The 15,886-nt window shown below is 41.1% G+C and overlaps 2 protein-coding genes across 3 annotated transcripts in view; one reads left to right on the top strand and one right to left on the bottom strand.

The window, feature by feature from the left end:
* Positions 1 to 15,366, bottom strand: part of SNRNP40 (small nuclear ribonucleoprotein U5 subunit 40) — a 38,451-nt gene extending 23,085 nt beyond the window's left edge. Inside the window, exons 1-4 of the mRNA XM_079918807.1 lie at positions 15,202 to 15,366; positions 12,312 to 12,441; positions 10,977 to 11,070; positions 9,178 to 9,343 (exon numbers count right to left, since the gene is read on the bottom strand). Of these exons, the coding sequence (XP_079774933.1) occupies positions 9,178 to 9,343; positions 10,977 to 11,070; positions 12,312 to 12,441; positions 15,202 to 15,345 (534 nt within the window). The 5' untranslated portion in view covers positions 15,346 to 15,366. The remainder of the gene's footprint in view (positions 1 to 9,177; positions 9,344 to 10,976; positions 11,071 to 12,311; positions 12,442 to 15,201) is intronic.
* A 173-nt stretch (positions 15,367 to 15,539) lies between these two features.
* ZCCHC17 (zinc finger CCHC-type containing 17) overlaps positions 15,540 to 15,886 on the top strand; it is a 55,284-nt gene continuing 54,937 nt past the window's right edge. Inside the window, exon 1 of one of the 2 annotated variants that reach the window (XM_079901322.1) lies at positions 15,540 to 15,665. The gene's annotated coding sequence lies outside the window, so the exon portion shown is untranslated. The remainder of the gene's footprint in view (positions 15,666 to 15,886) is intronic. The other variant, XM_079901323.1, reaches the window with a different exon arrangement.

Here is a 15,886-nt window from a genome sequence, read left to right on the forward strand (position 1 = left end):
CTTATTAAACAAAGAGTTACCATATGACTCAGCAGTCCCACTCCGAGATATATACCCAAGAGAAACGAAAACAGTTGTTCAAACAAAAACTTGTACATGAATGTTTGTAGCAGAATTGTTCATGATAGGTAAAAGAGTAGAAACAACTCAATATCCATCAACCGAGGAATGGATAAGCAAAAGATGGTATAGCTATACAGTGGAATATTATTTAGCCATAAAAAGGAATGAAGTACTGATAACAATACAACATGGATGAACCCTGAAACCATACACTGAGTGAAAGAAACCAGACACAAAAGGCCGCATACCGTATGATTCTATTTATATGAAATGTCCAGAATAGGCAAACCCATAGAGACAGAAATAGATTAGTAGTTGCCAGGAGCTGGAAGGCAGAGGAAAAGTAATGACTTGCATAATGGGTATGGGGATTCTTTTGGGGGATGATGGAAATGTTCTGGTATGGGATTGTGGTGATGGTCACACAACACTGTGAATGTACTAAAAGCCACTGAATTGTACACTTTTTAAAGGTTAAAACAGTGGATTTCATGTGAATTTTACCTCAATTAAAAAAATTATGGGAGATATCAGAGAATGTCACATATAGAATGGGTCGGTTCATTCACATATAAGACATACTGAAAGGAATATATACTAGACCATAGTATAAAATGTATTCCTTAATGTTGGTTGTGATAAAAATATTTAAGTTACTGTGCATAAACTACCTAGATGAGGAAACTAAAGCTCAAAGAAGGAAATGACTTGATGAAGAATACCTAGGAAGTCAACAGCAAAATGAGGACTAGATTTTAGTACCGTTTGATTCTATTACGTTAACATTGCATTAATTTAAAAGTACCAAAACGTGCGCTCATTCCTTATAATAACTAAAGTAATATATGCTTGTTTAAAAAAATTAACATTTTTTTTTAGTTCTGTTTTTTTTTTTGGCCATCCCTCGCAGCTCCTGGGAACTTAGTTCCCTGACCAGGGATTGCAACCGGGCCCTCCGCAGTGAGAGCGTGGAGTCCTAACCACTGGACCACCAGGGAATTCCCAACACTTACTTTTAATGGGGGCTTGATTCATTAATAATAGAAGAGGAAGAAAGATGAAGATTAGGTATAACAACTCTAGATTCTCATACTCCAACTAACCAATTGGTTTCTATTTTTTTTTAAATAATAAACTTACAATACAACATGGGTCTACATTTTTAAAGTGTGGATAGTAGGTCCTTAAATATGGTTCAGTAAATGACTGACAGACTTGAGAAGAACCATGAGGAAATGTCTTAAGAGTATGGGTCATTTCATTCAGAAGAGAAAGACTTTGGGGTGACTATGTTCTAGGTTTTAATTTTTTTTTTTTTTTTACGGTACGCGGGCCTCTCACTGCTGTGGCCTCTCCTGCTGCGGAGCACAGGCTCCGGACGCGCAGGCTCAGCGGCCATGGCTCATGGGCCTAGCCGCTCCACGGCATGTGGGATCTTCCCGGACCGGGGCACGAACCCGTGTCCCCTGCATTGGCAGGTGGACTCTCAACCACTGCGCCACCAGGAAAGCCCCTGTTCTAGGTTTTAAAGGGTTGTCATAAAAAAAAGAAATCAACCATGGAATCATAGTAAAGGCCAGGGGTTTAAATTCAATCCTGTGGTAAACAAGTAGAATATGAGTTGTCCCTGTGCCAAGATACCTCTTCTTTCCAATTCTTATGGTTTAGGATGAAAAGTAGTTTCTACTTCATTGATGGAAACATGAACTAAAAAAGGCTTAGTGTTACTCAGATCGATGATGCAAAAAGACTGCTTCACTCCTCTTCTAGAGACCCAACAGCCAATCCTTACCCATCAAACTCTCTGGCTATAGAATGAAGTCCAAACCTCTTAGCTTGGAATTCAAGGTCTTGATAATCTAGCTCTCACATCTTACCAGACTTACTACAATCTCTGTCTTAACAAATATTCTCTACTCAGGTCAAATCAATCTGTCTTTATCGTAAAAGCTACGGTAGCCACTTAAAGCTTGATTCAAATAGTTCCAGACAACCAAAATTTTTAAAAGATTATTTTATTCTGAAATATTCACTTACCAAAAAAATTGTAAACGAGAACATTTTTTTGCCTAAATCATTTGAGTTGCTGACCTAATGCCCTGACACTCCTAAATACTTTAGTATATTTAGTGCGCTTGTCTCACAAGATGTTCTCCTAGGTAATCTCAACACAACCATCAGAATCAAGAAACTAACACCCATACATTACTATCATCCTCAGATCTCATTCAAGTTTCACCACTTGTCCCAATAGGGTCTTTTATTGCAAAAGGATTCAGTTCAGAATCATATGTTGAATTTATTTATTTATTTATTTGTAAATACTTATGTATTTATTTGGCTGCGCCGGGTCTTAGTTGCGGCACGCGGGATCTTTAGTTGCAGCACGCGAACTCTTAGTTGCAGAATGTGGGATCTAGTTCCCTGACCAGGGATCGAACCCGGGCCCCCTGCATTGGGAGTGCAGAGTCTTGGCCACTGGACCACCAGGGAAGTCCCCATATGTTAAATTTAGCTGTCATGTTTCTTTAGTCTCCTTCAGCCAAGAAGAGTTTCTTAGACTTTCCTGGAGTTTCATAACCTTGACGTTTCGCAAAATTATAGGACAGTAATGTTCCTCAATTTGTGTGTCGGATGTTTTCTCATGATTAGATTCAAGTTATTTGGCAGGACTATACTGAAGTGATGTTGTATTTTCATTGTATCCTATCGAGTGGCTCACAATTTTCATTTGTCCCATTACTAAAAACATTCAAAACATTTTTTTTCTTTTAAATTTTGGCTGCACCACATGGCTTGCAGTATTTCAGTTCCCCGACCAGGGATTGAACCCAGGCCATGGCAGTGAAAGTGCTGAATCCTAACCACTAGACTACCAGGGAACTCCCATAACATTCAATTTGATCATTTAAGAGATTCCTCTGGCAAGCTTTTTTGCATAAGACATTCTAGGCCCACCGTGTACTTTCCCTGCCCAGACCTGAAATAAGGAGCCCTTTTAGTGGAAAATGGTATTTAAAGGCCAAGACCTATATAGTAGATGTGCTCATTGGTTTTGGGGTGTTGTTGTTCCTAGACCCTCTAAGTGGACAGTTAAGCAATATATGCATACATAGGTGCACACACATACATCTACAAACACACATTTACATCTAATTTTTTTTCCTACACTTATCTGTTTATATATTGAATGTCGTGAGCTCACACTGATACTCTGAATTCGATACTGACAACACAAGATGCATTTTAGTTTTCTCTTTCTGTATTGGTAAATCCTTTCTCTGACAGTGAGAAATCTGCCCCCCATTATTATATTTACTTATTATATTTACTTATTTGATCAGGCTTCCTGTATGTAACCAATCTCCTACATCCTCTTCCAGCTGTCTCCTGCATGGATGTCCTCTTTCCCTGTTTGAATGTGACTCCCATTCTGGGCTGATTCTATGTGAAACCCCTCCTCACCCCATTTGGGTGACCCCTCTGTGTGAACGCTCTCTTCACTCTGCTCTGGCTCTAATACCACTTTCCAGGCTGCCCTTCCTCAGGGACTCCATCCTTGTCTGAGTCTGCTCAGACTCAGACTCCCTACCTGAACTGCTCCCACCCTGTGTGGGCACCCTCAACTCAGGCTCTGACACCCACTGTCTCCCCCACACCAACGTGTAGATGACTCTTTGACCCTGCTACGGCACTGACTCTCCATGCTGGGCTCCTCCCTCCGGTTCCCCACATTGGGCCATCTACCTCGTGCTGTGTGGATGCCCTCCTTACCCTATGCAGTTTCCATCTCCCTACACTGGATGCGGATACTCCCCCATCCAGTGTGGATGCTCTCCTTTCATCTCACTTGGGTTCTGACACACCACTCTGGGACACTTTGGCCTATCCCCACCTCTAACCCAAACACCTTTCCTACTTCGGTCTATGTAATGGTACCAGGACTTGAATTGTTTGTAAAAGGGAATAACATATATGATTTCACTTAATTGCTTCATTAGAAGAAAGAATGGATTGCTGAAAATGGTTTGAAAAGACTGGTATGGACAATGCTGAGGATACCACTTCTAGACTGAAAAATACAAGTTATTGAAACCTCTGCTTTCTGTTGAGAACTCTGACAAATAAGAAACATGACATATTCCTTCTTAGATAAGCACAAGTTATTAAACTCCTATAGTTATAAACCTAGCAACAGAAAGCAACAATAAAGCATTCCAACTTGGCAAGTAACTAAAAGGCATATGTAAAAGGCTGTTCAATGAAGCAATAATTATATAAATAATATATTGAAATTAAAAATAAAGAACTGGTTAAAAAGTCACTTTAAGTAATGTGATATATTGCACATTTAAAAAATACTGCCTTGAAAATAAATACTGCCTTGAGTATGATTATTTCAAACCATGTTTAATTAAGGGAGAAGAGAAGCAAGAAACTGAAAGAAGGAAAGAGTAGAAAAGAAAAGAACGTATACAATGGAAGGTAGTAGAAAAAGAAAAAGCTAAGGAGAGATGGAAAGATAAATATGAGCACAAAGACAAAATGAAACAAAGTCAGAGAAAAGATAAAAGAAGAAAAGGTGAAACTAAACAAGAATAAGTTCCTAAGGACTTCCCTAGTGGTCCAGGTTTAAGACTTCACGCTCCCAATGCAGGGGGGCCCACATTTGATCCCTGGTCAGGGAACTAGATCCTGCATGCTGCAACTAAAAGATGCTGCATGCCGCAACAATGATCCCACGTGCCACAACTAAGACCCACCACAGCCAAAAAAAGAGAAAAGAATAAGTTCCTAGATGGTTACCATAGCAAGCCCTCAATAAATGTTTGTTAACAAAATTCATTAGGGCACTCTTGCCTCTGCCTTTTGAAATGCCAATTAGCAAATCAGCTGTTAGGTCTCTCCAACTACAGTACACCTACGTTAAGATCTCTGGGAATTTCATGCGAAACTTGTGAAATCTGAACAAGATTGAGGGATCATAGCAATGTCACCTTTTATAGTTATGAGACAAGTTAACGTTGCTGAAAACTGGGTGAAGAGTAAATGGGATCTCTGTATTATCTCTTAGAACAGCATGAGAATCTATAATTCTCTCAACAAAAAGGAAAATAAACCTATTAAAAAACAAAAACAAAACAAAACAAAACAAAACAAAAAGACCTCTGGTAGTTATTCCTAAGCCACAGACTCTCAGCCAAGCATCAAGGGGCCCAAGTGATTGTTTATTACAAGACCATTTAGTAGAAAACATCTCAAAGCAGATAATCCAGTAGGTGAGTGTCACCACCTTTAATTATGAAAAAAAGCAAATTCATTTAAAAAAGCAACAAACAATCACAAGTTGAGTGTGATTTCTCAGATGTTCTCCTTTGAAATCCCTCCCTGTTTAATCATTAAAAAAAAAAATCCAGAGTCAAAAACTAGTGCCAAAGAAAGAATAAAATGGTACTACAAAGCAGCGTGTCCTGTGTGCCCCTGAAGTAGGTTACTATTTCTAGGCCTCATTTTCCTCATCTGTAAAGTGAGGATGCTGGAGGAGATCAGTGGCTCCCAAAATGTCATACCTGCTACATCAAATCACTTGAGGAACACATTTAACATTCTGATTCTAAAAAACACAATACCATTGACATTAGCATCCAAAAAAAGAGAAATACTTGGGTGTAAATGTAACAAAATCTGTACACGATCTCTATGCGGAAAACTTAAAAACTCTAATGAATGAAATCAAAGTAGAACGAAATAAATGGAGAGATATTCCATGTTCACAGGTAGGAAGACTCAGCATTGTCAAGATGTCAGTTCTTCCCAGTTTGATCTACAGATCAATCATACTGATCAATGCAATGTCAACCAAAATTCCAGTAAGTTACTTCACGGATATCAACAAATTGGAGTTTATCTGGAAAGGCAAAAGACCCCAACTTGCCAATACAATATTGGACAACAAAGCTGGAGGACTGACACTACCCAACTTCAGGATTTACTATAAAGCTAGTAATCAAGACAGTGTGATATTGGCAAAAGAACTGACAAATAGATCAATGGAAGAGAATAAAAGGCCTAGAAATAGACCCCCATAAATACAGTCAATTGATCTTTGACAAAGGAGCAAAGGCAATACAATGGAGCAAAGACAGTTTCTTCAACAAATGGTGCTGGAACAACTGTATGTCCACATGTTAAAAAAAAATGAATTTTTTTTGCACCTTTCACAAAAATTAACTCAAAATAGATCACAGACCTATATGTAAAATATTAAACTCCTAGAAAGTAACACAGAAGAAAACTTAGGTGACCTAGGGTATGGTGATGACTTTTAGATATAACACCAAAGGCACAATCTATGAAAGAAATCATTGATAAGCTGAACTTCATTAACATTAAAAACTTCCCTGTGAAAGAAAATGTCAAGAAAATTAGAGGACAAGCTACAGACTGTTGAGAAAATATTTGCAAAAGACACATCTGTTAAAGGACTATTATCCAAAACACAGTAAAGAACTCTTAAATTCAACAATAACAAACACGGACTTCCCTGGTGGTACAGTGGTTAAGAATCCGCCTGCCAATGCAGGGGACACAGGTTCGAGCCCTGGTCTGGGAAGATCCCACATACCGCGAAGCAACTAAGCCCGTGTGCCACAACTACTGAGCCTGCGCTCTAGAGCCCATGAGCCACAACTACTGAGCCTGCATACCACAACTACCGAAGCCCGCGTGCCTAGAGCCTGTGTTCTGCAACGAGAAGCCACCACAATGAGAAGCCCACGCACCGCAACGAAGAGTAGCCCCCGCTCTCCGTAACTAGAGAAGGCCCGCATGCAGCAATGAAGACCCAACGCAGCCAAAAATAAATAAATAAATAAATTTATTAAAAAAACAAAACAATAACAAACAACCAGATCAAAAATTGAGCTAAAGAACTTAACAGATACCTCACCAAAGAAGTACACAGATGGCAAATAAGCATATGCAAAGATGCTCAACATTGTGTTACCAGAGGAGGAGGGTAGAAGAAGTGGGAATTGGAGGAAGGTGGTAAAAAGTACAAATTTCTAGTTATAAGATACATAAGTACTAGGGATGTAACGTACAATATGATGACTATAGCTAACACTGCTATACGATATATAGAAAAGTTAAGACAGTATATCTTAAGGGCTCTCATCACAAGAAAAAAATTTTCCCGTTTTTTTCCTTTTTGTTGTATCTATATGAGAAGATGGATGTTGGTCAAATCTACTGATAATCATTTCACAATATATGTAAATCGAACCATCTTGCTGCATGCCTTAAATTTGTACAGTGATGTATGTCAATTATTCTCAATAAAACTGGAAAAAAGAAGATGTTCTACATCATATATCATTGGGAAAATGCACAGTAAAACAAAAAGTAAGATACTACTACACACCTATTAGAAAGGCCAAAATCTGAAACACTAACAACACCAAATGCAGACAAGGATGGGGAACAAAGGAACACTCATTCATTGCTGGTAGGAAGAAAAAATGGTGCAGCCACCTTGGAAGACAGTTTGGCAGTTTCTTACAAAACCTTTACTGCACAATCCAGCAATTGTGCTTCTTAGTATTTACCCAAAGTGTTAAAACCTTAGGTCCACACAAAAACCTACACACAGATGTTTAGAGCAGCTTTATTCACAATTGCCAAAACTTGGAAGCAACCAAGATGTCCTTCAGTAGGTGAATGGATAAATAAACTGTGGTACATCCAACAATGGAATATTATTCAGCACTGAAAAGAAATGCACTATTAAGCCATGAAAAAACACGGAGGAATCTTAAATGCATATTACTAGGTGAAAAAAGCCAATCTTTAAAGTCTATACACTTTACGAATCTACCTATATATGACATTCTGGAAAAGGCAAAACTAAGGAGACAGCAAAAAGATCAGTGGTTCCCTGGGGTTGAGAGGAATGAATAGGTGGAACATAAAGGATTTTTAGGGCAGTTGAAATACTCTGTATGATACCATAGTGCCAGATACATGTAATTACACATCTGTCCAAACCCACAGAATGTACACCACTAAAAGTGAACCCTAATGTAAACTATGGACTTTGGGTGATAATGACATGTCAATGTAGGTTCATCAGTTGTAACAAAGGTACCACTCTGGTGGGGGAAGCTATCCATGGTGGGGGCAGTGGATATACAGGAAATCTCTGTACCTTTCCCTCAACTTTGCAGTGAACCTAAAACTGCTCTCAAAAAAATAAAGTCTTGGGACTTCCCTGGTGGCAGAGTGGTTAAGAATCCGCCTGCCAATGCAGGGGACACGGGTTCGAGCCCTGGTCCGGGAGGATCCCACATGCTGCGGAGCAACTAAGCCGGTGCGCCACAACTACTGAGCCCGCGTGCCACAACTACTGAAGCCCACACACCTAGAACCCATGCTCCACAACAAGAGAAGCCACCGCAATGAGAAGCCCACGCACTGCAATGAACAGTAGCCCCTGCTCCCCGCAACTAGAGAAAGCCCACCTGCAGCAACAAATACCCAGTAACAAAACAAAAAAAATCCCATTCCAGACCTACTAAACCAGAATCTGGGTATTTTTAGCACGTTCTTCACGTAATTCTGATATGCATACAGGTCAGCAATCATTGGACTAAATGACTTTTAATACCCCATCCTGTTACTAAAACCACGTACTGTATAGTCAGTATATAAAACCTTTTTATTATACTGACTATAATTACACAACAGTCTTGTAAGACATGTATATTATTGTCAGTGTTCTGAAGACTGATAAGCTGAGGATCAGAAAAGTGAACTGCCTATGGTCACACAATTAAGTAAACAGTTAAGTCAAGAATCCAATTATTCTTGGATGGTGGTCCACTTTATTCCAAGTCACAATGGTTCAACAGTTGTAATATTATTCTATATGATACCTAAAAAAAGAAAAAACCCTTAACTGCTTATTATTTTAAACATTTTAAATAGTGTCTGTTTTGGGAAATGTCTGATGAAACAAAGTTGTGGAGAGGAGGGTAAAGCACAGGTGGGAAGACAAGATAAGGTTCACATTATGTCACCTCAGAAACCCTCAACACACAGACAGACAACACCCACCTTGACTGTACCGTCGTCACTGCCAGTGCAGACAAGCTGGGGACCCCTCCTGGCCGGATAACAGGAATTCACAAAGGAAGTGTGCCCCTTCAGTCTTTTAACTCTCTCGCCTGTTTCACTATCCCACACCGCCACAGTTTTATCTGTGGATGCTGAGAAGAGCATACTAGAAGGTGAGAGGAAGAACAAAATAAGTGAAGACAAGGAATAGCAATCTATCTTCTCCACTTGCCCAAACGTGCCAGTTTTCAAGATCACTAACGTGCTCTGACAGCTTGGCACCTGATGCTGGAATGCCTCACCTTACATAACAAAATCCTAATCATGCTCTAGACCCAGTTATAAGGTCTGCTCTATGAAATGTAAGAAAAATTTCCCTGTCAGTCCCCACATTATACATCTCATACAGCAGTCTTCTCAATCTTTCCCTCCTTTTTGATATACAACACTTTACACATCCTTCCACTTGGAAATGTTTAATCACTCCCTGCTGTAGAGGTGAGACACACTGTAGCAATTCCTGACCCAACGGCTTGGTAACTCTCTTTCTCTAAAACTCAAAAGGTTTTGTCTCTGAGGCTGATTTCTAAGTTATGATTGAATTTACAATGCTTTCTTTACTCAAATAGGAAAAATTTATACAAGGCTATGCACCCAGTTGTTCAGGGAACCCTAAAATTTTTAGGGGTCAGAGCTGTAAAACAATAAATGTTTACTGAAATACTGAATGGGATTAATTAACTTTGTATAACCACATTTTTATATATCTGTAGTTATTCTGAAGTTATGCAATTGTTAAAATATTTATAATAAATAGTATGTTATAGTAAACAGATATGACAGGTGAATAACGTTAAGGGTAAAAAGCAGCAGACAAGATTGTACAAGTAGTTCTTTTTTTTTAAATTTGGCTGCGCTGCGTGGCTTGTGGGATCTTAGTTCCCCGACCAGGACTGAACCCAGGCCACGGCAGTGAAAGAGCTGAGTCCTAACCACTGGACTGCGAGGGAACTCCCACAAGTAGTTCTAATATATACAAAAAAACCAAACTGTTTTGAATAGGAAAAAGGCTTGAGAAAAACATATCATAATATTAACAGTGATTATCTTTGGAGTGGTAAAAACGTGGGCTATTTGGTCATTTTCCTGCTTTTTTTTCGAGTTTTCTTGAAATAGATTATTTTATTATTACTTTTATAATAAAAGTCGCTAATTTTTATATATGTAAATTACATTTTATGTCTTAAAATTTTTTTTTCTGCGATGTTGATATGTTAGATAGAGGTGATATGTCTATAAATGCCTACATGGAACAATAACACCTTACTTGGGTTTCAGCGATAGGATAATAAAGTGGCTGTCCAAAACGCAGATTTTTTTCTTTTTAAACATCTTTATTGGAGTATAGTTGCTTTACAATGGTGTGTTAGTTTCTGCTGTATAACAAAGTGAATAAGCTATACATAAACATATATCCCCATATCTACTCCCTCTTGCGTCTCCCTCCCACCCTCCCTATCCCACCCCTCTAGGTGGACACAAAGCACCGAGCTGATGTCCCTGTGCTATGTGGCTGCTTCCCACTAGCCATCTATTTTACATTTGGTAGTGTATATGTGTCCATGCCACTCTCTCACTTTGTCCCAGCTTACCCTTCCTCTTCCCCGTGTCTTCAAGTCCATAAAACGCAGTAGTTTTTGACAGCACAGTCTCCTGAGAGAAAACTCAGGGATGAAATGTGAAAGGATGCCAAGAATTACTGTAAGAAGCAGTTGTCACCCACTATGCAGAATACTCACCTGCCGTCTGTGTTATAATGCAGTTCCATCACTGCTCCACTGTGTCCCTTCAATGTAGCATAGTTATCGCAGTCACCATAGACATTCCACAACACTGTTAGGGCGACAGGGGTTCTGTGAGCATTACTAGGCAACAGAAAACTCACTATTGGCCATGGAAAGGGTACTTATGAATTCACTAGAACAACAGTTCTGAAATTATACTCCTTTGGAACACTATTAGTTCTATTAGCTAGATCAATTTTCTTCACATTAAAACAAAAATAATGCAATATTTTCACATTGCATAAAATAAAAACATTTTAGTTAATGGCTATAATTTTTTAAATCTTAAGTGTTTCTCCTGTACTTTTAAAAAGTTGGCACTCACAGCTACTGTCTGCTATGAGTAGAAGCAGACTGCAAAATGATGGTACTTATGGGAAACTCTGGAAGCTGCAACTGACTTGAAGGTCATAGGAGAACGACTTTATACTACATTCACTCATTGCAAATGTACTAAATACCTATGCCAGGTGCTGGAGTAAAATAAGGTAAATGAATAGACACAGTTCCAATCCTTAGGGAGCTTGGTCCAGCACAGAGTGAAGTTTGATGAGTGTTATTAAGGAACACTCTATACACAATAAGGTATTTAGAGTTATTTTCCTGCTGATAAAACTGTTTCTAGTTTGTTCAATGAAATTAAGCAAATCAGTAGTTCAAGTATGTTCTGCAAAGATCCTTAAGCCTTCCAGAGACTTGGCCACTAGTAAGTTTAAGGAACACAGAACCAGAACACCAAAATCAAAGCAGACATCATCCACCCTGAGGCACAGTTATAAGCAAAGAGCCAAAAGACTCTTCTTGACTAGTAGCTGAGAATCAGGTAGCAGATCCTATTGACGGACAGGTAGATTATCCAAGTGAGTTGCCACGTCAGGACTCCCTCCTTCCTTTCCAAATGCTAAGATTCTGAGGGAATGGATCAAGAGGAGAGCCTCAATATCTTTGGGAAAAAGTTATCTCTCTCCTCTTTACTCCCATTAGCCTGTTAAGCCTAGATCTCCAGTCTTGCTAAATCAGCTCGAGATTTGCCTCCATGAGGACAATGTTCTCAAACCAGAGCGACTCACTTTCCAACTGGTAACGTAATTCCTTCTGTATTTACCACATGGACCCTGAGTTCTCCACCCAAAATCATTCAGCATTTTCATGACCCTATTTTAGCATATTAGCCACATAGTTTGTTATGTGACCAACTTAGACTTATACTCTCTATGGCACTGAAGGTTTTAAAAAGTAATCACTATTTGGCAGACAGCAATTACTCCAGATTCAAAAACTATGCCTTACATATCAGTCGGTCAAATCCTGCAGATGCTAAAGTGGATCCATTGGGGTGAAACTTGCAGCAATACACTTCCCCTTCATGTCCTGAGAGAAGCATGATTGGGGCTTGAAGGGAGGAACATCTTGGAGGCCCCTAAACAAAAGAGAGAAGTACAGAGTAGTCACTACATACAGGCAAAGGAGACTGAAAGGTCAGGGAATGGGGAGTATAAGGAGAAGACAAGGGAAACTGATTGAGTGTATTTCTCCTGATTTAGAGAATGACAACTCTTCGCACATAACTTATGTCTCCAATTTTATACTCTCCTGCTGAAGTTTCCAGTGTCTATCTGTTATACTAACTCTCTTCCTCCCTCACTGTGCTCCCATCCCATACCCAACTTTTATTTAGTTAGTTAGTTTTTAAATTCGAGCGCTCAGTTGCCTGCTTGCCTCCTTTCAAGTTTGACCTCATTTCTTAGGCTGAGTGCCCATATTTTTGTCTTATCATTGTCCTACATCATTTTTTAAAAATTAATTAATTAATTAAATTATTTATTTTTGGCTGCGTTAGGTCTTCGTTGCTGCGTGCGGGCTTTCTCTAGTTGCCGTGAGCAGGGGCTACTTTTTGTTGCGGTACGCGACTTCTCATTGCAGTGGCTTTTCTCGTTGTGGAGCACGAGCTCTAGGCATGTGGGCTTCAGTACTTGTGGCATGCGGGCTCAGTAGTTGTGGCTCATGGGCTCTAGAGCGCAGGCTCAGCAGTTGTGGCGCGTGCGCTTAGTTGCTCCGCAGCATATGGGATCTTCCTGGACCAGGGCTCAAACCTGTGTCCCCTGCATTGGCAGGTAGATTCTCAACCACTGCATCACCAGGGAAGCCCTATACCCAACTTTTAACTGTTCAAATACATTAAACTAATTTCTGCCTCAGGATCTTTTACACTTGTTGCCCCTGACAGGAACCCCCTTCCCCTAGATCTTCCTATGTGTGGCTCCTTTCAAATGTTTCCTCTCCAGAAAGTCTTTCCTGGAACACTCAAGCTCAAGCAGCACCCTACCTCCCTCTGCATTCTATCAACCCTGCTGTATTCTCTCACAGCACCTATCACTATCTGAAATTACCTTCCTTATGTGTTTGTTTACATTTTGTTTCCCCTGGCCTGCCACTAGAAAAGCTCTGTGAGTGCTGGAATCTTACCAGTGTAATTCTACACTGTTTTCCCAGTTTCTAGTTTGATGAATGAATGATTGAACTAAGCTTTCCCAAAACCCTGCAGGGTACAGTTATTAAGCAAAATAGTTTTGATTATGGTCTTGGACATTAAGCCTAGGCTTGGGCAATTCAAAGAAACCTGGGCTGATATTCTTACTTGTCAGACAGAAGAACAAGTTCACTATTAATAATCCCCAAATCTCTTCAGTTTTCCAGCTTACTCATTTACTCAAAAAATACTATGTGCCAGGCACTGTTCTATGCACTGATAAAACAGGATTGAACAAAATAAACAATGGAGCTTGTGTTCTAGTGGGAAGGAGGGGCAGAAAGGAGGGAGGGAAGGCAGAAACAAGTAAAACATATAGATGGTGGTATGTGCTATGGAGAAAAACAAAGTAGCAATGTGGGCTAGTGAGCACAGGGTATTGCAATTTAAAACAGGCTCGTCAAGAAAGCTTTCACGGAAAAAGTGATACTTGAGCAGAGGTTGGGAGGAGTTGAGTGTGTAAACCATGTGGATATTTGGAAGAAGAGTAAATCCGTAGGGGGAGCAGCAAATGCAAAGGCTTTGTGGCAGGAGCATGGAAGCCAGTGTGCCTGGAGCAGGGTGAGCAATGGAAAATTGGTAGTTCAGAGAGGTCAAGGGAAAGAGGGCAAAAGACTGTCAGGATTTTAGTTTTACTCTGAGTGAATTGAAAAGCCAGGGAAAGTTTTCAGCAGGGGGTAATACGATCTGAAGTTTAGAAGGATTCCTCTGGCTGCTGGATTGAGACTAGACTGAGCATCCGTGAACAGAAACCGGAATACCATTAGGATCCTACAGCAATAATGCCAGCTGAGATAATGATGGTTTAGACCAGGAGCTAGTGATGGAGCTGGCAGAAGTAGTAGCAAGTCTGGATATATTTTGAGGACAGTGCCAGCAGGATTTATTGACCAGCTGGTTGAGGAGTTGGGGAGGGGGGTACATATATTTCTTCCGCTGAGCCTAACAGGACCGAGGGAGAGGTGTGATCACCACCTCTATCGTACAAGAAATGTAGTTAAGAGCATGGATTCTGAATTTAAAATCTGTTCCTATCAGTTACTACATAACTTTGTTTCCCCATCTACAAAATGGGATAATAGCAATTCCTAACTTTCAGGCAGTTACCAAGATTAATGGACTTTTCATATACAAAGAAAGCACTTAGTACAAGAGCTCAATGGATGGTAACTATTCCACGGTTGTTACTAATACTAGTCAAGAGAAACAGAGTGAAAAGCAAGTTGCCCCAAGTTCCAAAGCGAGCCAGTATCTTTCATTTCCTTCCTTCCTTCGTTCCCTCATTCATTCATTCATCCATTCATCCATCCACTCTTCCAACTTTCCTGAACGTTTATTCTATGCCGGATCCCTGGAACATTTAAGATTCCAAAGCCCCGGCCCCGGTTTTGAGCTCAAGGTCCTTAAGCCTAATTCTAACGTCTCCTCACAGGGCGGTCGAGATGCCGAAAACGGGCGTCAAACGGGGAAATATATGGCGCATCGCAGAGTGTTGGCTGCTCTTACAGTGCTTTTCTGCTTTAACTCCAGGGTGAGAGAGTCCCGTTCCGTCCCCGCAGTGTGGGGAAAGGGCCGGTGCGGGATCACCAGGTACAGCGCTGAGGAGAGAGGAAGAGCTGAGGGCCGAAGGCCGCCTGCTCCCTTACTCACCGCTTGCAGCAAAGCTCCCGGCGCCGCCTGCTGCTGCCCGGCTCCGGGGCCCGACCCCGCCGCTCCCAAAAGCAATTCATGCCGCGGCCGCTTGACTGGGACCAGCGGCAACTCTGGGCCCTTTCGCTTCTGCTGTTCTATCATGGCGGCAGCCACTCTCCTCAAGCCGCCACTGACCGCGCCGACACCCTCAGGCACCACACGATTGGCTCCAACTTAGTCTTCCCCCGGAACTTCCGGCTTGGAGAAACCAATCATCTTCCAATACTCCCCTCTGCACCGCCCCCTGGAGAGTCTCCTGTTATTGGTCAGTTCTTTCTGCCCTTACGAGAGTACTATTCCAGGATTGGTGAATAGAGCTGGAGTCCCACCTAGGCGCGCTGTGTCCTGTGGGTGGAAGCTCGCTGACTGGGTTTCGGTGTTGCGCGCAATGCTGCGGCGAGGAGACCGGACGCTGATACCGAGTAAGTGTAAGGAAGATCGTGGGTGGGGGCAGTGGAATCTGGAGGCGGCGCCTCCGTTATGTGGTCTGAGGCTGGCCCTTCTCAGCTGCAGGTTTGATTGCAAGGGGCAGGGGTGGCCCCGAGTTCCTGGCTCTTGTGTGTAGTAGCCTGGGTTCCCTTTCTAGGGCTGGAGCAGAGCTTTGGGGTCTCTGCGCCTGCCTGGGGCCCTCGACGACTGACTT

The sequence above is a fragment of the Stenella coeruleoalba genome (assembly GCF_951394435.1).
Source record: "Stenella coeruleoalba genome assembly, chromosome: 1".
NCBI classification, from domain to species: Eukaryota; Metazoa; Chordata; class Mammalia; order Artiodactyla; family Delphinidae; genus Stenella; species Stenella coeruleoalba.